Source organism: Drosophila willistoni (genome assembly GCF_018902025.1).
Source record: "Drosophila willistoni isolate 14030-0811.24 chromosome 2L unlocalized genomic scaffold, UCI_dwil_1.1 Seg168, whole genome shotgun sequence".
NCBI lineage: Eukaryota > Metazoa > Arthropoda > Insecta > Diptera > Drosophilidae > Drosophila > Drosophila willistoni.
Genome location: NW_025814047.1, coordinates 15363407 through 15384689, shown reverse-complemented (window position 1 = coordinate 15384689; position 21283 = coordinate 15363407). Strand labels below are relative to the sequence as shown.

At 34.8% G+C, this 21283-nt stretch overlaps 1 protein-coding gene across 1 annotated transcript in view; it reads left to right on the top strand.

Moving 5' to 3' along the window:
- Positions 1-21283, top strand: part of LOC6653162 (ATP-dependent RNA helicase me31b) — a 37260-nt gene that overhangs the window by 3886 nt on the left and 12091 nt on the right. The window contains exons 2-3 of the mRNA XM_002075513.4: positions 15728-15821; positions 15881-16259. Of these exons, the coding sequence (XP_002075549.3) occupies positions 15728-15821; positions 15881-16259 (473 nt within the window). The remainder of the gene's footprint in view (positions 1-15727; positions 15822-15880; positions 16260-21283) is intronic.

Genomic DNA, 21283 nt, shown 5'->3' with positions numbered 1-21283 from the left:
GATCTAAGCCTGGTGTGTTGCCTTTTAGAGAATCAAGGGCAGAGGAAAATTCAATGAAATTTATTTCTTGTTCTATTGGGCAATAGCATTTTTTCCTGGGGCATACAATAAATCGTCCGCTAATATCCTACTTTTGTTGGACTTAAAAAGGTTGGTGAAGTTGGAGTTACTTGCTTCCATAGACCAGTTACTTGCGAAGATATCAGTAATTTCTTGTTGTTGCGTAATATTTTCAGTTGTTTTTGGTTTTTGAATACAGTGTAGTCCCTTTGAGGGGTTCAGACCGCAGAGTCTGCAAATGTTGTTCCAAATTTGTGGAATCGGTGTTAACGGGTTGATTTCTTCGGTAAATTTTGGTAAAGATTCTTTCTTAGTTTTTTCAGAGTTCGTCTAAAAAGTGTTTTTTTTTTTTTTTTGTAATCTATTATATTTTCGTTAGAAATGTTTCTCTTAAGTTTTTGCCAGGCTGTGTTTTTGTGTTTGTCTCAAGTTCCTTGCTCCACCAAGGCACGCAATACGATGTTTTGGGAGAGGACTTTGGGATACTTTCGTGCGCGCTTCTTAAAATGATTTTGCTTAGGTTGGCTGATTCTTTGTTAATGTTTTGGCTTACTGGTATGGAATAGTTGTGGCTGATAGAGAGAGTTGTATAAAGGTTCCAGTGAGCTGCATTTCTTTTAAAAAGAGGTCTATGGGTTGGTTTCTGAGGTTGGACTCTCTTAAATATATCACAAGAAATTGGCAAGTGGTCGCTACCAAAAAAGTCTGTTTCAATTGACCATTCAGATTCTAATGCAAGATCGGTTGTGCAAAGAGTGAGATCAATGTGAGTTAGTGTGTTGTGTGTGCTAAGGTGTGTTGGACTACCATCGTTTAAAATAATTAGGTTGGACTGAGTAATAAATTTCTCTAAAGTAACCCCTTTCCTATTATTAGTAGGGGAGCCTCATCTTCTATGCCAACAGTTGAAGTCGCCTGTTATTAAAGTCGGAAGGTTATTTGGAATGCTTAGAACTGAGAAGACGTTGTTTAGGTTAAACTTTGCACTAGGTTTAATGTATGCAGAAATTATTTGAAGCTTTTTCTTTGAACAGATTTCAACGCAGGTGGCATCAAAGTCCGATCTAAGAATTCTTTCTTTATATTCTATAGACTTATGGATGAGAATCGCTACTCCACCATATGATGGAGAGGAGTTAAGAGGAAGTTAAGGAAGTTTGTAATCATTACATAGTTGGTGGGGGTGGGGTGCATATTGTGTGCTAAAATATGTGTCTTGTAGGGCTATGACATGTGGCCTGTATTTTGTTATAAGGACTTGGAGTTCACTGTAGTTGTTGTTGTAGCCGTTAATATTCCATTGTATCACTTTCAGAGACATTGAGATAGTTAGAGAGTTCTATGGAAATGGGTATCGTAACACAGGAGTTACGATACGTAAAACAAAGTTTGTTTTTATTTGAGTTCATATTCTGCATTGGAGCATTCCATTTGCTCATCTGAGGACGAGCAGCTATCGTTATTTTCATTTGACAGAAGTTCTTGTGATAAGATTATGTTATTGTTTGGTTTTGTTTGTGTTTTTACTTTAGCTTTAAGTTGTGACTTAAGTCTATTTGAAATATTTAAATAAATTTCTTGGTAGCAGTCGATGTTTGCAGCTACCGCCTGGGATACCTTAAAACTTCTGTCAGGATCGTTTTTTATAAAAATCTCCATTGCTTCGTCAATCAAGCCAATTGCTTTTAAAATTTGTTTAGATGTTAAACACTGTTCTTCAAACATTTCTACTAAACCGTCACTGTCATCCTCTTCATTAACAACTGGTAGATCCAGTTCCAAAAGTTCTTCATTCGACAATTCTTGATTGTGCGAGGTTAGCAATTCTTTTATGTCAGTCTCCTCCATACCTTTAAAACTAGCCTCAACTTAGAGATTTCACGGCAAACAGCTGGTGTACCATCAATTTCTGCAGCGTATTTTCGGTAAACACATTCAGGCCATATTTTCGCCAAACACCATTCATCCTTATGGAAGCCCTACCGTTCGCACATGAAGTCTGATCCAAAAACGAAAATTTTTACTTAATACAGACACTTTTCCGCAGCGCTGGTAGTAGAACGTGCAAAAAAGAAATTTTTTAAATTTAATTTAGAAAAAAATTGATTTTTTGCTTATTTTTCATTACTAATTAATTTTTTAAATTAACAATTATGCCAATTCTACTACCAACGCTGAACAATAGCCTAAAGAACATGTGTAACAAATTTCATAGCGATTGGTTAATTTTTGCGCCCTGTAGGACTTCCATGAGCTCCAAAAATGAAGTTTTGAGAAAAACGCGTTTGAAAATTTGCGCTACGTCACAGCGCGCTTGGCGCCCTCCACTTAACGGTCGACAACTTTCGTAATTTTACAGATTTTAACTTGAAATTTGTATACAGTATTCTTGAAATAAAAATTCGAATAAAAATTCGAATTTTTTTATAACACAATGTAGAATAATTTATTATTTGAGACATAGAAAAAGACTTAAAGACTTCTTGGGAAATACACGAAAACTACGCAATTTATTAAAAAGATAAAAGCGTCACTTAATTAAGAATACTTTTATTTATGTTGTAAAACACTTACTTTAGTAAATACCAAATAATTAAAACAATGATTTCAATTTCGCTTTTCGAACTGGACTATGTGGCAACCATGTTGTTGTCAGTGGATTTATGTCTGATAAAATTTCTGGTGATCTGGTGTTAAAACGTTACAAAAATAATTGCATCAAACCTTTCATAATGCAGAATCATTAGTAACTAAACCATTTATCTTCCGACATTAAATTTTTTAATAAATATCAAAGAAGCAGAAGGTATTATGACGTCGCGTCGTAGGCAGCAAACAGCGCTGCCGGCAGCGCTTGAACCGATTTATATTGACTGTAACTTTTGTTATATTTATCCGATCACATTCAAATTTTGGGATCTGGGGTTTTATATCCAATATTATCACATATGTAAATTTCATAGCATACTCCAATTTTTATGAAAATGTTTCTTCTAGTTCTTCTAGAGCTATATGATATAGTGGTCCGATCCTGATGGTTTTCATACTTTATTTTTCCCGGGTAATAAAAAACACCGACAAAAAATTTCAGCCCGATAGCTCTTAAGACTGCTGAGTAAAACGCATACACACAGACTGACGGACGGACGGACAGACGGACATGGCTATATCAACTCAGCTTCTCATGCTGATCAAGAACATATACTTTATGGGGTCGGAAACGTCTTCTGTGCGTTACAAACATCTGACCAATTTTATAATACCCTCTGCAAGGGTATAAAAACGTTGTAAGTTCCCTGTAGTAGACCATTTACCCAGCACTTTTGAGACCGGATTTAAAATCGCTTGAACTGTCGGTCGGGGGCACCTAAATTTCAGCATTTACTAAAATTCAAGCTGAATCGAATTCTGTAGCACACCTGATAATCTTCCTTTTTCATTATGCCATTTATCCGGACCATTGGACCGACGTTTCACTAGGTAAAGCACCCCACCCAACCTGTTGTTTTTCGTTGTTATTAATGGATTCTTGTTAAAAATTTTGAATCGATGAATGCATTTATCTGGGTTTTGCAGCCACTCAAAGTCATGATTCTGCATGTGCTCGTCACTGCACAGTAATTAATTAATAACTTTTGTAAAAACGATGCTATTTTTGTACGGATAAATGTTCATTTGGAAATAAATGTATAACACATCAAAATTAAAAGTTACATTAATTTTTTTTTTTTTTTTTGATATTGTTTTCTATTCTATTCTGTTCTATTCGTTGTTTGTTCGAATTCGTAATTTTTTCCTTTGTATTATTTAGGAAATATACAGGTGTGTGAAAGCTCGAGCAATTTTCAATCCGCTCACAAAAGTGCTGGCTAAATGGTATATTACAGGGAACTTATGTTTTTATTAAAAGAATTAATGTCGGAAGATAAATAGTTAAGTTACTGATGATTCTGTATTAAAATAATGAAAGGTTTGATGGAATTATTTCTGTAATTTCACATTTTAACACTAGATCACAAAAAATTTAATCAGGCATAGACCAGTTCGAAAAGTGAAATTAGAATTGTTTTAATCATTTGGTATTTACCAAAGTAAATGTTCTACAACATAAATAAAAGTATTCTTAAATAAGCGACGCTTTTATCTTTTTAATAAATTGCGTAGTTTTCGTGTATTTCCTAAGAAAAAACAACTATTTCTCTGAAGTGGCAAACGTTCACCCGTAAACGGTAAACATTAGAAATTGTTGTCGCGTGTGCCCAAAATAAAAGCCCGCTATTTTAAATTCAATCTTGTTTTCTTAAAACAATGAGTAATTTAATAAAAACACAAATTTTTAAGTCTTATTCTATGTCTCAAATAATAAATTATTGGAGCTTTATAAAAAAGTAAAAATACTGGCAAAATTTATTGATAACCTAATGACAACCCTACCAAAACCAACCAAGTATGCTCGAGCAAATCCAATCTCTCGAAGTTCTGTAGCACCTCGTTTTTTTTGAAGCGATTTGAATTCCGTGCGAAATTGAAACTGACAGTGATTTCTGTAGCACACCTGATATACACATTTTAAAATTTATATGAAATTGAATCTCGGATCGGATCGAGCAAAAAAATATAATTGTAACTTTTGGAAAAAAAAAAAGTGGGAATATCAACAAAACAGCAAAAACAAAACAATTGTAATAGTCTGCAATAACGAAATCTCGTACGAAATCATACGGTACCCTCTGTGTTCAATTAAATTTTGTAAAGGTACCTCAAATGAATGGTCAATTACTACTAGACCAACTGGGATTACACATTTTTTTTGCAGACCGCAGAACATCGAATGCCGGAAATATATTTTTATTTCGCTGTTCTTCTTTGTGTAACCACCATCAATATACAGCGCTAAAGCTTCCTCTGGTGTGTATTTAAGTGGGTTTTATACCATGCACCCATAGGGTAAAATGATATATTAAAGTCGCCAAAATGTATGTAACAGGCAGAAGGAAGCTTCTCCGACCCCATAATGTATATATATTCTTGATCAGCATCAACAGACGAGTCGATCTCACCATCTACAGCCGAGACGATATAGCCATGTCCGTTCGTCCGTCCGTCCGTATGAACATCTAAATCTCGGAGACTAAGAGCTAGAGCCACCAAATTTGATATGTATGTAGATTCGTGTAGAATGTACGTTTATCGAGTTCGTTTTAATTTTTGCCACGCCCCCTTCCACCCCTTAAACAAAACTGATTCTCTCGAAAGCTAACAAAGCTCACCGAATTTTGTACTTAGATTTGTTTAATATTAGCGCATATTATGATTATTTAAAATGTTTGCCACACCCACTTCAGCCTCCATAATTTAGAAATAACCGATTGCCTCCCACAATTTTTGGGCTAACAAAATCAAATTCGAAACACTAGTTAGTCTTATTCATTTCTACCGATCTACCAAATTCTATTAAAACGGGACTCGAAACGCGCGATATATGCGTATGAAAGTATTTTACTAGGCGGTCCAAAAGGCTGGAGTTGGCCGTTGGCTAGTGGCGGCGCTATGGTGCTCGTGTGTCTGTAAGGGTGAGCGAGATAGCATACGCTATGAAGATACTTTACATTTGGTCTTCGAAATTGATCTTTTTGTATACCCTTGCAAAAAGGGTATATTAATTTTGGTCAGAAGTGTGCAACGCATAGAAGGAAGCATCTCCGACCATATAAAGTATATATATTCTTGATCAGCACGAGGAGTCGAGTTCAAATAGCCATGTCCGTCCGTCCGTCTGGATCTGCGCAAACTCCTCCTAGACCGTAAGAGCTACATAGCTGAAACTTTGCATGTAGGCTTGTATATAGTGCCCAGGTTGTATATCTTGGATTCAGCCGGATCGGATCACTATATCATATAGCCCCCATACAAACGGCAAAGTCACGAACAGTGACTTTTCTCAATAACTTCGTTATTTTCTGAGTTATTGTCGGGGAATTTAATATTGGTGAGTTTATTACATATACAGCTGTGTTCACGAAAATAGCAGTGCCCCTAAGCTTTGACTTTAAAGTTGATAAATCATATTAAAAAGACCAAAAATGCACCAATCTTTTATAAATTCATAATCTATATTTATATATAATAATATTAGTACTATTTTGGATGAACAAAGAGTCCCCCATTTTCAGAAACGAGCAAGATACTGAAGGAAGGGCATTTTGAGCTGTTCATTAAAATTGTATTGACAACTAACAATTAAAATCTGTCGATTCTAAATTATTTGAAACTTTAAATTCAGGTTACCTTTGATTCTTAAGACTTTATACTTAGTTCTGAACCAATTATTGGCAATAGTCGGTTGGCACCTGCGCCGCACCGACTCCAGCAATGCTGACCTGGGATCTGTAGCCATTTTTCATGAAAAACTTCCCAATGCTAAGCCTTATTGGACGGTTTTTTCTTTGTAACGCTTCTCTGAATGTTTCCCCATACATATTTAATGGGTTACCAATCCGACGACTGAGCTGGCCCTGACATAACATCGATTCCTTCGAATTGAAAAGAAATTTTTTGAGTTTGATCCTAGGTTTTGGGTCGTTAGACCGGTGATATGTCCATTTTATGGGCAGATTCCATATGATATAGGAGAGCTTAACCTTCCTTATAATGTCCACGTAGATATTTCGATTCATATTTTCATGAATCTTATGTATTGGACCAAGTCCTTTATATGAGAAACAAGTCCAAATCATGCCGGATTGCTTAACCGTTTTAGCGTGTCGTTTGAGTGGTATTTCGTATATTCTGGGCGACGTACATACTGTTTAGACCCTGCACCACCAAACAGGACTACTTTAAGGACGCGTGGCCCGAGAATATTACGCTACTTTGCAATATGAAGATTCATATGGACTGATTGAATCTGATGTACCTTTTAATGTGACAGTCGTCTGAAGCCATTTTTACGCGTTTTATGCCACGTTTTTCGGGTTTTTTTGGTAGTCTAGGGCAGCAGAGACCATCTTTGCAGAAGATCTAACTAAAATTTAGATTTTTTTTTAAGATTTACCTTGGTTTTTAAGGTTTTTGAGCCACTCCGTCTTCTCAGCATAGCAATGCGTTACTATTCCGACAACCATGAAAATTTTAGCGTTTCTTGTCTCAAATAATAGTAGAACATAATTATCTAATTAATTACACTTACTACTGACAAATTTTTTAACTTTTTTTTGCTTTTTTCGCAATTAAACGAAACACTGCTATTTTTGCGAACAGCGAAATTTGTGGGGTTAAGCACAAAAATGTGAAAAACAACTTAAAAATTAGTAAAATTAACGGAATTTTTTCAGTTTTCCTATGCCTACATACCATTTTACAAAACCAAAGTCAAAAAACTGAATGTGTAAAAAGGAATATGTAAAAAATGTTTAAATCTTTGTTAGCATCTACTGCACTGCTATTTTCGTGAACACAGCTGTATAAACGACTGTGCCAAATTTGATCTAGATCGGGTAGGAACGATCGGTCGGAAACAGTGACTTTCGTTAATAACTTCGTTACTTTTGCCGTGATTGCTTTCAAATTAAACATTTGTTAGTTTAATATATCTGTTAATGACTGTGCCTAGTTTGATAAAGATCGGGTGACAATATCATATAGCTCCCATAGGAACGAACGGTGAAAACCAGTGACTTTGGTCAATAACTTCGTTATTTCCTATGCTAAGTTTGAAGGCCGTTCTTTTCCCTTTTTAGACGCGGTCGAAGTTAGCCCCGGACTTCTGTTTTTTTTAAACTTTCATCAGGGCTCAACAACGTAATCATCTTAGGCGCACTTCGCTTTCCACAATTGTGCACACTTTTACTATCCGCGGAAACCAGTTGATTGCTCGGAACTCCTTTGACGATGTCATATAATTTTTTTTTTTTATTGTTTTTTCCCCTTGCAGAGGGTATTACAAAATTGGTCGGATGTTTGTAACGCACAGAATGTTCGTCTGTCCGTCCGTCCGTCTGTCTGTGCAAATCAACTTGACGTCGCCATCTTAAGAGCTCTCGGGATGAAACTTGATATTTGAGCTACTTATGAAAAATAAAGTATGAAAATTGTCAGGATCGGACCACTATATCGTATAGCTCTAAAAGAAACATTTTCATAAAAATTGGAGAATCCCTATGAAATTCACTACTATGATAGTATTGGATCCCAAAATTTGAATCTGATCGGAAAATAGAACACAAGTTACAGTTGATATATGTAAATCGGTTCAAGCTCTGCCGGCAGCGCTGCTTTCTGCTACATCATCATCAAATCAACAGAGCACATGCATACACACAGACGCAACGCTACATGAACTGGATGTGTAGTTGAGTTGCAGGGAAAGAAATTTTAATATGTAAAAATATAATTGCCAAGGACAGCAAGAGTATATAAACATAAATGCAATGTTAGCAGCGCATTGGCTGTATTCAAATTTATTTTTATCAATAACATTGGTGTAGATGTATGTCTCTTTCGCAAAAACATTTTTTTGAAGCATCAGAGGCTCCATATGCCATCCATAAAAAGTACTCGTTTTGGACACTGTCATTGTTGCTAAAAAAAAATATATTTTTTAAATAATATTGTGGGAATATGCAGCTTATTGTGGACGATTTCACCTTATAATACACAGATTAATTATAAAAAAATAACATTGATGGCGAACCCAGTCGTAAAAGTTTCACTTTAATAAAGTTAAGTTTATTAGTAAATGTTAAGACCTAAATTTTTCTGTATTAACAGCAAAAACTGTTAATTCATCAGAATTGGCGGGAAATTTGATAGCAAAAGCTTGTTACAAACCTTATAAAATGCTTATAAAGACATTGATGCCGAATCCAGTCGAAACTTAAAAGTTTCACTTTAGTTTCATTTTATTAGTATGTAAATGTTATTAGACACAATTTTGGGACGAAAAATAAACACAGGTCACAAACATTTTTTTTGTTATTAACTACACCTACATTTTTCATGAATTAACAGAAAAAACTTCAATTAAAATTCATAACACCAATTTATATGAAATTATTTTAGACGCGGGAAATCTGACGAAACATATGTTGTCTTTAAAGCTTCGCAGCTTTGGGAATATTAAAACAACATCGATGCGATTTAAAAAAACCTTTTGGGTCTTTACATATACATATTAGTAATCGATTGCAAAATTGATTTTGGCACCAAGATTAACATCAAATTAAAATTAAGGTCCGTAGCATACATAAGCACACGCAAATGAAAATTGACTGATCGAAGAACCGAAAAAGCAGAGGGCAAAGATGACTACCTTCAGGTACGAACGATGTCACAAGAATGGAATGGAATAAGAAGACTTCAAAAGTACCTCCTGTATTCTATTTGTTAGAAATTCTCGAACCCAAGAAAGAAAGAGAGGTTGAAACCCGATATCGTTCAGTTTAGAAAGTAATAGGGTATAATTAATAGAATCAAAGGCTTTGCTGAAGTCAGTTCAGTGTATACGACATCAGTTTGCTTAGCATTTTTAAACTCCTGGATTATCAAGGAGGTAAATTCTAAGGGGTTAGTAGTTGTAGATCTACGTTTTACAAACGCATTTGGGATGGCGAAATACTAAAGCTGCAACAATGTTGCAATTGCGAAGTGAACATTTTTCTTAAAAGCTTTTGCAATATCGGAAATAAAATTTTAAAATACCCCTTTAGTTAAAGGCTTCGGGGGCTTTCGTCATTTTTATGCAGAGGAACAATATACGACTCCTTCCAAATACATGAAAAATATGAAGATTCGACAGACAATCAAAACAGTTTTATAATGGGTTGACATAAAGCATTTGCACAGAACCTAAGTACACATCCAGATAAACCATCTGTCCCCGGAGAATAAACAGGTTTTACTAGTTTAAGTTAAGAAGAGAACTTTCCTCAATTACTGGATTAAAAATACAGTTTGACTTTTTTAACTGATAAGGATGCTCGATATTCCTTTGAGGAATAAGTTGCTTTGAAAAAACTCGCAAACATATAGGCAATGGCCTGATCAGTGTTAGCTTTTTTATTTTCAAAGGACAAAGCGTGGGTCTTAGAATTGACAAAATTGTTTAGGGTTTGGGGATGAGGGGTGAGGTGTATTTAGGGGTTATATCTAGTTCGAATTTTCAAAAAATCGATTATTTTTTTTTTTATATTTTGCGAATGTATAACAGTAGGCTCTTAAATTTTCATAACGATAGTAAAGTACTCTTAAAACTTTAAACGGTTTTTTTTTTCAAAACACTGTTTTCCCAAACTCGAAAACTACTGAACCGATTGGTCTGAAAATTTTACAGAAGCTCCTTTCATAAATTTATTGTAAAATAACGGGTTGATTTTTTTTTCGTTAAATACACTCAGCGAAATTCAATTAAAGGCAACCATATTTTTGTACTTACAACTGCAAAAAAAATAAGAAACATCAAGTAACGGGGCATTTTTTTTTCCTATTTCCCTTTGTCTTGATTTTCGTTTTACATTTTTACCATACCCAAAAATTTACAGTTAGTTCTGTCGTTAGAATAAGTAATTTTCGTGCACATTCATGATTTTTGGTGCATTTTGATGCGAAATTCAATTAAAGTCATTTTGTCTTTAGTCGTGGTAAGACGTCCGAGAAGGATTTGATGTCCGATTTTTGGTATAAAATTTATTTAACATAATCTTTTTTACCGTTTAGTTTAGTTTAAGCCGGTGTTTTGAATCCATAATTAAATGGGAAGAGGAGAGACGCTAACAAGCGAAGAAATCGCTAAAGTCCTTGCATTCAAGGATGTGGGTTGGTCTAACCGAAAAATTGCACGCGAGTTAAAACGCTCTCCTACTGCAATTAATAATGTTGTAAATTTAAAAGAAAATTACAACAAAAAAAGGACCAACTGTAATAATGAGAAGGTCTCAGCACGAGGAAGAGCTGCAATTATACGCGCAGGACTTCAAAAAAATGCCACTGCCTCTAAGATTGTGAAGGAATTAGACCTTCCAATCACAAAACGACGTGTGCAGCAAATTTTGGCATCTAGTAACCGACTTAAATGGAAAAAAATGAAGTCTAAGCCGGCTCTAACGAACGGTCACAAAGTGGCTCGGTTAAATTTCGCTAAAGCACACATGTCCTGGTCAGAAAATTGGAAGAAGGTGGTTTTCTCAGATGAAAAAAAGTTCAATTTAGATGGCCCTGATGGATTCAATTACTACTGGCATGACATTCGGCAGCCTGAACGTTATTCCACAAAGCGAAACTTTGGAGGAGGGTCGTTAATGGTGTGGGCTGCCTTTAGCTACCACAATCGAACGACAATTTGCAAAGTTTCCGGGCGCTTGAACTCCCAAGGCTACATAAATTTGTTAGAGAATGTTCTTTTAGATTTTTTGGAGGAAGAACCGTTTTCTGACTCAATTTTTCAACAGGATAATGCGGCCATACATGTTTCACGGGCTAGTCGAGCGTGGTTTCAGGAGAAAGAAATCACCACCATGTTATGGCCTGCTCGATCTCCGGATTTAAATCCTATCGAGAACATGTGGGGGAACCTTTCCAGGCATGTTTATGCTGGCGGACGAAAATTTCAATCTGTGGAAGAGCTTAGAGTAACGGTTTCACAAGAATGGGCTCAAATCCCACAAGCCGACTTTCAAAAAATGATTGATTCGATGTCAAACAGGATTTTCGAAGTAATTCAAAAATCTGGGGGATCGACTCATTATTAATGAAGATTTTTGAGATGTTATTTGTTTTTTTTTTTTTTTTTCATATTTTGTAAGGCTAGAACATTGTGCCTTTAATTGAATTTCGCGTTAAATTTGTTTTTTTTTTTGTTTTTCTTACATTATAAGTTTGTTTTTTGAAAAAAATTAAAAAAAATGTTTTTGTTTAACACACAACAAATAGATATATGTGATTTAATATAAAAAACTACATAAAAATGCATAAGATTCGAAATAAGCTGAAAAAATGGTGTGCCTTTAATTGAATTTCGCTGAGTGTATTTTCTCTTGTATTAAACAATTTAAGGCGTAAATTAACCTTTTAACTTTGATAAGCCGCCATTTTGTCAAAAAAATATTTGTTTGCGTATTCCAGCCGTTATTATAAATTTTATACATTTGTGAAACTAATGCCGTTTGGGTTTTTCATTTTTGATGATCCAGTCCAAAAATAGAGATAGAGGAACACACGGACATCGGCTACAGAGCCTTCCAAAACAGTTAATTTTTTGTATACCTTTGCAGCCGGTATTATAAAATTGGTCAGATGTTTGTAACGCACAGAAGAAGACGTTTCCGACCCTATAAAGTATATATATACTTATATATATTCTTGATCAGCATGCGAAGCTGATTCGATATAGCCATGTCAGTCTGTTAGTCCGTCCGACTTGGAGTATCCCCATGAAATAGAAATAGATAGTTTTGGATATAAAACATCAGATTCCGAAATTTCAATCAGATCACAGAAATATAACACTAGTTACAGTCAATATAAATCGGCTCTACTACGTCATTGCTTGAAACCCACAGAGCAGCTGAACACACGCATACACACACAGACGCAACTGTATAAACTGTATGTGTATGCGTGCCAATCGTAGCATTCAGCATGGGGAAGAGGAAGAAAAAGAAATGGAAATGATATTTGAAAGGTTTCGTCTGTGCATTGATGAATTGATGATACAGAAAAAGAGTTTGGAACATGTAAAAATATTATGGCCAAGGACTGCAAGGGTATATAAACTTCGGCACAGCCGAAGTTAGTTTCTTCGATATATTCTTTTAATATTAAATATGTATGTCAAAATATTGTTAAATGTATACAATATATATGTATAAACTTTCAAATTAATACATTAAAAGGGCTTTTCAGGAAAAATTTGTTAAAAATTTGATTTTTTGAGCTTCCTGACTAACCCCTTAAGCACTATGAATTTTGAACGAGAGACTGTATACAAATCGTAATCTGGCCAAGTCTGTCGTACGAAAGCACCGAGTTAGAGGGCAGATCGATTTTCGAACTTAATATAGGCTAAAATTTGTCTTTAAAAAGAACAAATGCTTCGGTCACAGAAACATCACAGTTACAGAAATCCAGTACAAACATAAGATGTAAAAAATTTTCATTAGAATCTAAAACAGGGTTGACTTTAGATAAGATAAAGTTAAGCCTAGAAGGCCATCAATAAAGTCATGTGACATAGATGGCAGCAATATGGTAGATTCATCCGTTAGTGACCATGCCAAAGCAGGTAAATTAAAATAACCTAAAACTATAAGCATGTCTTGACTGTAAGCTAAAGAAGGGACAAAATGAATTTATTTAAATAGACCACAATGTCTGACAATGGTGGAATATAGGAACAAATAATAAAAGCATTAAAGGACTTAAAATTTGCTGTAGAATTTTGCGTTCTGATAACCCAGGTTAAAGGACGAATGTAGTTTTTGGCATACCAGCAATTTATGATATAGCAGGATTAGTGTTGGCAGGCGAATTGTCGATGTCGATTGTTGTTTTTCAGATGTGACAACAGGGTTTAGTTTAGAATCAAATGGAATTACCCTAGAAATGGGTAATTGCCCGGATAAATCGGACACAACAATTGATACCGTTTTTGAGAGATTATTATCAGGTGATACCGGTAATACCTCACCGACCGAATTCACCACCAGGCTCTTAAACCATATCAATTGCTGTAAATTGGGTGGGAGTAGATGGTGCATGAGAGATACACCCCGATGACTGGTTCTTTTACGTTTTGTTCTGAGTCTCCACCGCAGTAAACTCTGCTTGAAGTTTATTAAAACCAGCCCTCAAAGTGTCTAAGCTATAGTCCGCCTCATAAATTACCAGATCTCATTCTCAAGAACACAGCAAGCATCACAACCATACTTCATGCAACCACCTTTAGCAATATAAACCTTCTTTCTACCTATGTAATCTGCACACTTAACGTGAACTGCATTGTCCCATAACCTACAAAGAATATAATCTTGGGAGTCAATTGTTTAAGTGGCGACAATGCAATCACTATTAGAGCACACAACCATTTTATAAAAAATTAAATTAAATTTAAAAAAGAGAAAAAATTTGAATGGTATCAAAATATATGAGAATTTACTGACCAGTTCTGTCACAAGGGTGCTGATTAAGCCTTCACAACTAAAGAGAATCACACTTACACGGGGAAATTCAGGTACTGCTCTAGTCACATAATTGGCAGAAAAAAAAATTTTGCTTTAAAAACCTTTTTTTCGGAAGGTTGGTCACAATTTTTTTTTTGGAATTTTTGGATGTATTATTTTAGTTTGCTTATGCTCTTTAAATGTAACTGACAATTGTTCTATTACATCTATATGTTTTGTTTTGATCTGCATTTTCTTAGCACAGCTTGGTTTTTTTTGTTGGATTTGGCACAAAACTTTGGGAAGCACGTTTTTGTTGTAAAAAAAAGTCGTGTTAGTCGAATATTTTTGGCTTTTTCGCTAAAATTTAACTAATTTAATATAAATTATAAAAAAAATGAGTAGTGGAAAGACTTGTACTATTGAGGAAAGAGGAAGGCTAAGTTTATCCGGTAAGAAGCTAGCAGAAATTGCTGATTTGATGAACTGTTTTAGAAAAATGGTATACAAGGCACTTGCCTTGGTAAAAAAAAATCTAAAATCCATTACCAAGAGGTAATGGTCGAAATCAATGAGGAATGACTTAAACGTATCCAGAAGACTGGTATCAAGACGACTAAAAGAAAACTGCGCCTGTCAAAAGCGAAAAACGATTGCATTTTGCAAAGGCCCACTAGGATAAAGATGGCCAATTATGTAAAAAAGTGCTCTGGAGTGACGAAACAAAAATAAATAGACGTCTTGTGATGTATCATTAAGGCGGACAACAGATTTTGGACATGTTTTATATCTATTTCAATAACTCGGCCAGTTTTACAGTATCGTATATGATTATCGTGAATTCGGACAGATTAGTAAGTGCTTAAATAGCTGCGTTGTTCCCATATTAAAATATTGCCTTCTAGCACGGGAATGTAATTCGCATTGGAGTAGTCGGTAATGCGTGACCCTGCTGCGGCTAGGACTCACAGTATTATCGTAATCAACCTGTGGGGAATATAAAAAGGGACTATAGTAGCTATGTGGTTTGATGTAGCTTTTATAGAAACTGGATCAAATTTACTTCAAATTGTTCATATGGACCACCCTCCCCTCATTTTGGTACACTTTGGCGAGTTTAATATAACATTTAACCGTATGGGTGCATGGTATAAAAACCGAAAATTTACAAAATATAGTGTTTTCATATAGTTTTGGACAAGTTTTTCTTAATATTCGTTCATTTATTTCTGGTGTCCAAGTCTGTCCAATTTGCTCAATATTTAAACCATTTTGTGCTATATAGCAGGGGTTTCCAAAATGTAAAAAAAAAGTATTGTAATCTGTCTAACTATAGATATGAGTATATTTTGAAAATACTGAAGAACAATTTTAACGACTTTTAACAACATATTAAAAACACCCTTGTTTGGTAAATTACGAAGACAAAAAATCATCGGTGAATTGGGAAACCCACTAATTTTTGTAAAATATAATAAAAACTTTTCCTATTTTTCGGTTCAATCTTTTTTCAGAGTTATAAACGATCATCAAATTATAAGTAATGATGATATGGGATGGAAATCAAAATTAAAACTTCCTCCCAAAGACAACAGATTTAAGACCACAGTAAGTTATTAAAAATGTAAAAACTTATTAGACCATTCTAACAGAAAACATATTTTTAGGATGTGACTGATACGCGAGGAAATGAATTTGAGGAGTTCTGTCTAAAAAGAGAGCTTCTTATGGGAATATTCGAAAAAGGATGGGAGCGGCCGTCTCCAATTCAGGAAGCTGCGATTCCTATCGCTTTAAGTGGAAAAGATGTGTTGGCACGTGCCAAAAATGGGACTGGTAAAACAGGAGCTTACTGTATTCCTGTTCTAGAGCAAATAGATCCTACTAAAGATTATATACAGGCGTTGGTGATGGTTCCGACCCGGGAGTTAGCTTTACAAACATCCCAAATATGTATTGAGCTTGCGAAACATCTTGACATTCGTGTTATGGTTACTACTGGTGGAACAATACTTAAGGATGATATTCTTCGTATATACCAAAAAGGTTTGTCATTGTCGTTTTGTATCTGTTCTTTGTATACCCTTGCATAGGGTATTATAAAATTGGTCAGATGTTTGTAGCGCACAGAAGGAGACGTTTCCGACCCTATAAAGTATATATGTTCTTGATATGCATGAGAAGCTGAGTCGATAAAGCCATGTTCGTCTGTCCGACCGTCCGTAGGTGCGTATGCGTTTTACAGCCATCGTAAAAGATATCGGGATGAAATTTTATATATGTACATAATATGTACTACATATGTATGAGTTAAATCAATTCGGCACATAGAAGTTGTACTCAAACAAATATGGTCGCCATTTAATAACAAGCTAAAATCATTTTTTGCGAAACTTCAAGTAAATAGATGCGAAAAAAATATGTTAAATTCGAATCTAGATATTTTCAGGTTGTTATATTCATGTTTTTCGTAACCACGGTAACATTTGCCATGACTGCGCAATCCATCTGTAATTAAGCACTTAATAGACATTTTGCTGCTAAATATCACTTAATCAGTGATCTCTTTTTCTCTTTTCTTTTAACCCTTGTGCTCCCTCAAAATCTTTCTTATTATTTCTAGACCTCTAAGTGAGTTACATATTTTACTACCAAAACATTTCTCACTTGTATTTATTAGGTTAATAATTCTTATAGGCTTATGATTAAATTTATTCCTCTAATTACCTCTCATAATGCCAGTCTGTTCTGTTAAAAGATGTTTGCTGCCAACCTCACCCCTGATTAGTTTTATTTACTGTTGGCTGTGTCAAACTGCAGTACATGTTAGGTGCGCCGGCTTCACATGAAGGGTAAAGGATCTTTTAGATCAAAAAAACGGTCTCAAATGGGGGTCGTACCGAGTCGTGGACTTTTCATGCGGCAAACAAAGGATAACCTGATGAGTCTGTCCGCCAGTTTTCTTGTCGAATCTCGGTTTAGTAGTTTAACGCTACTGATTGAGTCTCAAAAGCGTAAGAAGGCGGGAGAAATGGCTTCTAAATGTCTTTGCATTTGGCGGCCTCCACTACTTCATCGGTTCAGACCACTGTAGATGTCTGTAGTGTCCGATTTGTCTCGGCAGGAATCTACATTCATGGTTATTGCCGAGAGGGATCCCAGTAACAGTAATGTCGCTACAATTAATGCGGTAGCTGATGCAATCTATGAATGCTACATCTTATGACGTCATGGCCCACATTCGGGCTAAACTCAATGTCTCTAATATATCCGTAGAAAAATTTAAATTTTATTCTACGTAAAATTTCATCTTTTAAAATCAATGTTTCAATTGAGTTCTTTGACAGCATCTGCAATTCTATCTTCTGTCCGAAAAGCTTTATTGTTAAGGAGCTTACATCTAGAAAAAGGAAGTCATGAGGCCAAACTACGATTCCTTCCTTCATCAATTTTTTTTTCTTAATCTATTCCCATTCCTTCCATTATTATTCCCTTTTTTACTCTATCAAAAAACAAACAACTTCTCTGTCGGCTATTAAAATTTCAGGGGCCTTAGTACTAAACTCTGTAGATAGTCAGTCTGTCTTTTGATTTTGACCTAACTGTCTTTACCGAGACTTGGTTAAAACCTGAAATTCTTGACGTCACAATAATTTTAGACGTAGAAGCGAGCCCATTTCCGAGTGTAAGTCTACGGTACGCACCCGATGTATTCGGAAGACTGACTAAACACACTTTTACACTTGTACGGATCCGAATTCCGCCATTTCTTTATTTTACACTGGCGGTCATGAAAACCGCCACTTGAAAATTTCATGTTTTTTTGTAATCATTCGAACAAAAAGAAAAGAATAAGATCTCTTTTTTAACTAATTCACTAGAAAATAGACGTTATGGAGTAAAAAATGTATTTCTATACTATGGATATCCTCGATTTTTGCCCCAAACAAAAACACAGTAAAATTGACCAAACTTCAATGCTAAGCGGAAAAAATTTTTTCTAGGCTCATCTCCGATGTAGGTCTTATAACTCATTTCATTTTTTAAAAAGTAATGTTAAATGAAAATAAAAAAAATACTAATAGCCCCCTTTAGCCTGTATAACTGCCATTATTCGCGACGGCATTGAATCAACAAGAAGGACCCGCAGAGTATCCCCGGTGATAACGTTGTGCCAAACATTTTCCAAGGACGAAATCAGCTGCAACTTATTTTGTGGTTTCTGGTCTGCCACTTTTGGTGTCATTTCGAGCCATAACTGCCCAATAGGGTTTAAGTCGGGCAAATTTCCCGGCCAAGTCAAACGTGGAATTCCTGTGTCCTTAAACACTTTTGTTAACTGAAAAAAGAGAAAAATTTTGTAAATATTTTTTTTAAGTAATTTCGTGTTAGGAAAAGGTGACAGCATCAAATAAAAACATTACTTACACATTTGGCTCGATGGCAACTAAATACATTTTGTACTCCATAACGTCTATTTTCTAGTGAATTAGTTAAAAAAGAGATCTTATTCTTTTCTTTTTGTTTGAATGATTACAAAAAAACATGAAATTTTCCAGTGGTGCGGTTTTCATGACCGCCTGTGTATACGTATACCACTGTTGACTCAATCTTTCATGACTGAGTACCCCTAATGTCTCCTCTGGTGACACAAAAATCACCATGGTTTACCCGGGGCTGTCAAAACTGAAGAATCTTAAGTCTAGGTATTAAAAAAAGTATAGTCACGGGTTTATCATCGGATCTTTCTCGTTACTTGGTTGCTAAATCGAATTTTACTATTTCTAATTCTGAATGCTATAATAATTACTTACAACGTTGCAGGTTGCACTTCCTATAGTTTTGCTAACTCAAAGCGAAATTCTATCTCTCTTGCATCGTGTGCAGTTTTTTTTTATACCCTTGCACAAAGGGTATATTAGTATAGCTTCCATACAAACGTCAAAGTCAGAAACAGGACTTTTTTTTAAATCCTTCGTTATTTTCTGAGCTATTGCCGTGAAATTTAATATTAGTTAGTTTATTACACGAATAAACAACTTTGCCAAATTTGATCAACATCGGATGAATATGTCATATAGCTCCCATAGAAACGATCGGTAAAAAACAGTGACTTTTATGAATTACGTTAATTGTCAGTTTTAAACATCTGGTAAGGTCTACGCCAAATTTGATCAAGATCGGGTGACTAAATCATAAAGCTTCCATAGGAACAATCGGTGGTAAGCAGTGACTTTGATCAATAATTTTGTGATTTGCTATGATAAGATTGTAGGCCATTCTTTCGCAAACATTATCCTTTTTAGGTAAAACGTTAATTTTAGTTTGATGGCTGAAGGTAAGGAAAAAGTAAAAAAAAAACTAGCAAGGGTATGCAAACTATAACGCGGTCGAAGTTAGCCCCAATTTTGTTAAGACTTATTTAGGATCTTTTAATGTTATGGTAAAAGTAAAAATGTTCTAAAGTTAAAGTTATTTGTTTGTAAAATGTATCATTTCCATCGTAAATCGTTCTTAAAATTAAGAAGGTGTCCACCATTTTTTATGGCAGTGTAAATCGAACGAAGCTTTTGGGTTGGTTTTATGATGGCGGGATTTGTAGTTCGATTTATGTTCTGATGGTCTAGGGTATTATAAAAGTCAGAAGAAAGAAAGGTCTAGAAGAAGACGTTTCTGACCCCATAAAGTATATAGAGCTGTGTAAAAATATTTATTAGCGACGTGTTAAACATCAAAAATTAAACTTTTTAATGTGTTTAAAAGAATAAGATACAAAGAAGGGATTAGTGATAAGACTCCGTTTGTTTTACATTGGATTTTCTAATTTTTTTTTATGACTTGCGATATACATCTGTATCTTGCTTTCATCTGTTCATTATGTATGATCATTTGCAAATCTGAGTAGTCTTTCCACATGCTTCAAAAGAACTACTTTTGTAGTATTTAGATTTTGTTCAATTAGACAAAGACGGAGTACGAAATCACTGACTGACAAAAGTACGGAGCATATATGGGGAATCTTAAGCTCTAGGAAGTAACAATTGTTCTTAGAAGATCTTATTCTAGTGCGAATCAAACCCACATATTCGGGAATTGAAAAATTATTATTAATTTAGGCACGGCATCAGCCACTTAACATCCTGCCGTTGGGATCTTTTGGGTTAGCTTAAAATTACAAGTGTTTTTCCACAACGTGTGCTAGATAAGTTGTTTGTAACAACAGTACAGTTGTATTATATTTTCTTTAGTGCATCTGATTTAATGAAGCCGCTTCAGTAGAACACGATGTTTATTTTTAAACAATATCTATTAGTTATATACAAAGAAAATAAGTAAAGGAGTTGGATTATTACTACGAAATGAAACTAATATTATAGTTTTTAAAAACATAATTAATGTCCCCGAATTACAAAATGATCGGATATATAGATCACAAATTACAGTCAGTATAAATCGTATTAGCTTGAACGCTGCCGCTACTACTTCATTGCTCAAAGCCACAAGAGCAGCAGAGCGCACACACGCATATACAGACTCAACGCTACATAAACTGTATGTGTATGCGTGTCGAGACATGACGTACATTTATATGCATGTACACAAACATAATATGAATTTTAGGCTTAGTTTTGTTAAAAGGGTGTTTTATTGGCTATTTTTGCTTCATCATTATTGTAACATGTATAATCTTTCGGATACTTGGGGGACATACTTGCAGACAAAAACTTCTTTTATTTGTCATAAATTTCTTGTCTATTGTCTGGCTTTTTGTATCTGTTTATTAATGTTTTAATTACAAGGAAAATCGTTATCCTTTCAAATATTTCTTATCTCAATTTTGTATTTTTTTTTTATTGCGTCAGAAATGTTTAGCATCCGATTTATACAACCTTTTGCTGTATTTAAAATCCTTGTACTTGTCCGTTTTGAACGAAAATTAAAAATACTTCCTTGTGTGATTATCATTGAGTCTGAATAGGGTAATTTTCCGTCTTCTTCCAATTCCATTGTACATTTGAGATTTCTTTCGAAATATTGTCAAGGGTATTTTGAATATTATCCTCCTGCAT